Here is a 1,102-nt window from a genome sequence, read left to right on the forward strand (position 1 = left end):
CATCACAGCAGAAGATGGAGGCCAAGAAGAAGAAGGAGAAAGGCTGGACACACCCAGTTCCCTCCATCTTGCCTCCTGAACCCCCACACCAAAAACCCCAAAATCTACTTTTTCACTTTGTGATTACTTCACTAATATTCTACCTAAACTGTTGTGGCTTGCTGATCTTCCTATAAGGTTGGGAATTTGCTCCATGGGTCATAATCAAACCCACAGGTGTTTTGGGCTCTGTGCCAGGGTCTCTAAGACCAGCCAGAGGGATGTCCTGGATCCTGACAGTCCCCCCCTCTCTCGGCAGGTGTTTCCTGCTGGGGGAGATCGAGAAGGAGGAGAAGGAGAAGGTCTGGTACTACTCACAGCTGCAGAGCCTGGCCACGCGCCTGGACGAGCTGCCCCACGTGGAGACGGTGAGTGGGGGACCCCCCCTGTGCCCCCCAGGCCTCGGGGAGCTGCCCAGACCCTGCCCCGCTCACGGCACCCCCTGTGTGCCCCCCAGTTCTCCATGCAGATGGATCTGATCCGGCAGCAGCTGCAGTTCGAGGCGCAGCACATCCGCTCGCTGATGGAGGAGCGCTTCGGGACGGCCGATGAGATGGTGCAGAGGGCTCAGGTCGGGTCCTTCACCCCCAGACTCCTCCTGCTCTGATTCTGGGGGGCCCCAGACTGATGGGCTCAACTCTGGGTACCATCACAAGCAGCTCTGGGCGCCCTACTCCAGTTCTTCACACCCTATTCCAGTTTCTCTCACCCTACACCAGCTCCTTGTACCCTACACCAGCTCCTCACACCCTACACCAGCTCCTTGTACCCTACACCAGCTCCTCACACCCTACTCCAGCTCCTCACACCCCACACCAGCTGCTCACACCCCATTCCTTGCACACCCACCCCTCTCCCTCCCATCTCTCGTGGTCCCGGGGGGTCCCAGCCCTGTCCAACGCCCCCTGTGCTCCCCAGATCCGGGCGTCCCGGCTGGAGCAGATCGACAAGGAGCTGATGGAGGCGCAGGACAAGGCGCAGCAGCCGGAGCCGCAGGTGCTGGCATTGGGGCCGGGCTGTCCCCGCTGCCTCTGGAGCCAGGGAGGGGGAGGAAGGGGCCCGC

At 61.2% G+C, this 1,102-nt stretch overlaps 1 protein-coding gene across 1 annotated transcript in view; it reads left to right on the forward strand.

Annotated features, from left to right (window-relative positions):
• Positions 1-240: 240 nt before the first annotated feature.
• APC2 (APC regulator of WNT signaling pathway 2) overlaps positions 241-1,102 on the forward strand; it is a gene marked incomplete at its 3' end in the record, with an annotated part of 6,381 nt that continues 5,519 nt past the window's right edge. Inside the window, 3 exon segments of the mRNA XM_031063275.1 lie at positions 241-407; positions 497-610; positions 958-1,035. Coding sequence (XP_030919135.1) covers positions 261-407; positions 497-610; positions 958-1,035 — 339 coding nt within the window.

Source organism: Geospiza fortis, unplaced genomic scaffold, assembly GCF_000277835.1.
Source record: "Geospiza fortis unplaced genomic scaffold, GeoFor_1.0 scaffold241, whole genome shotgun sequence".
Classification (NCBI taxonomy): Eukaryota; Metazoa; Chordata; class Aves; order Passeriformes; family Thraupidae; genus Geospiza; species Geospiza fortis.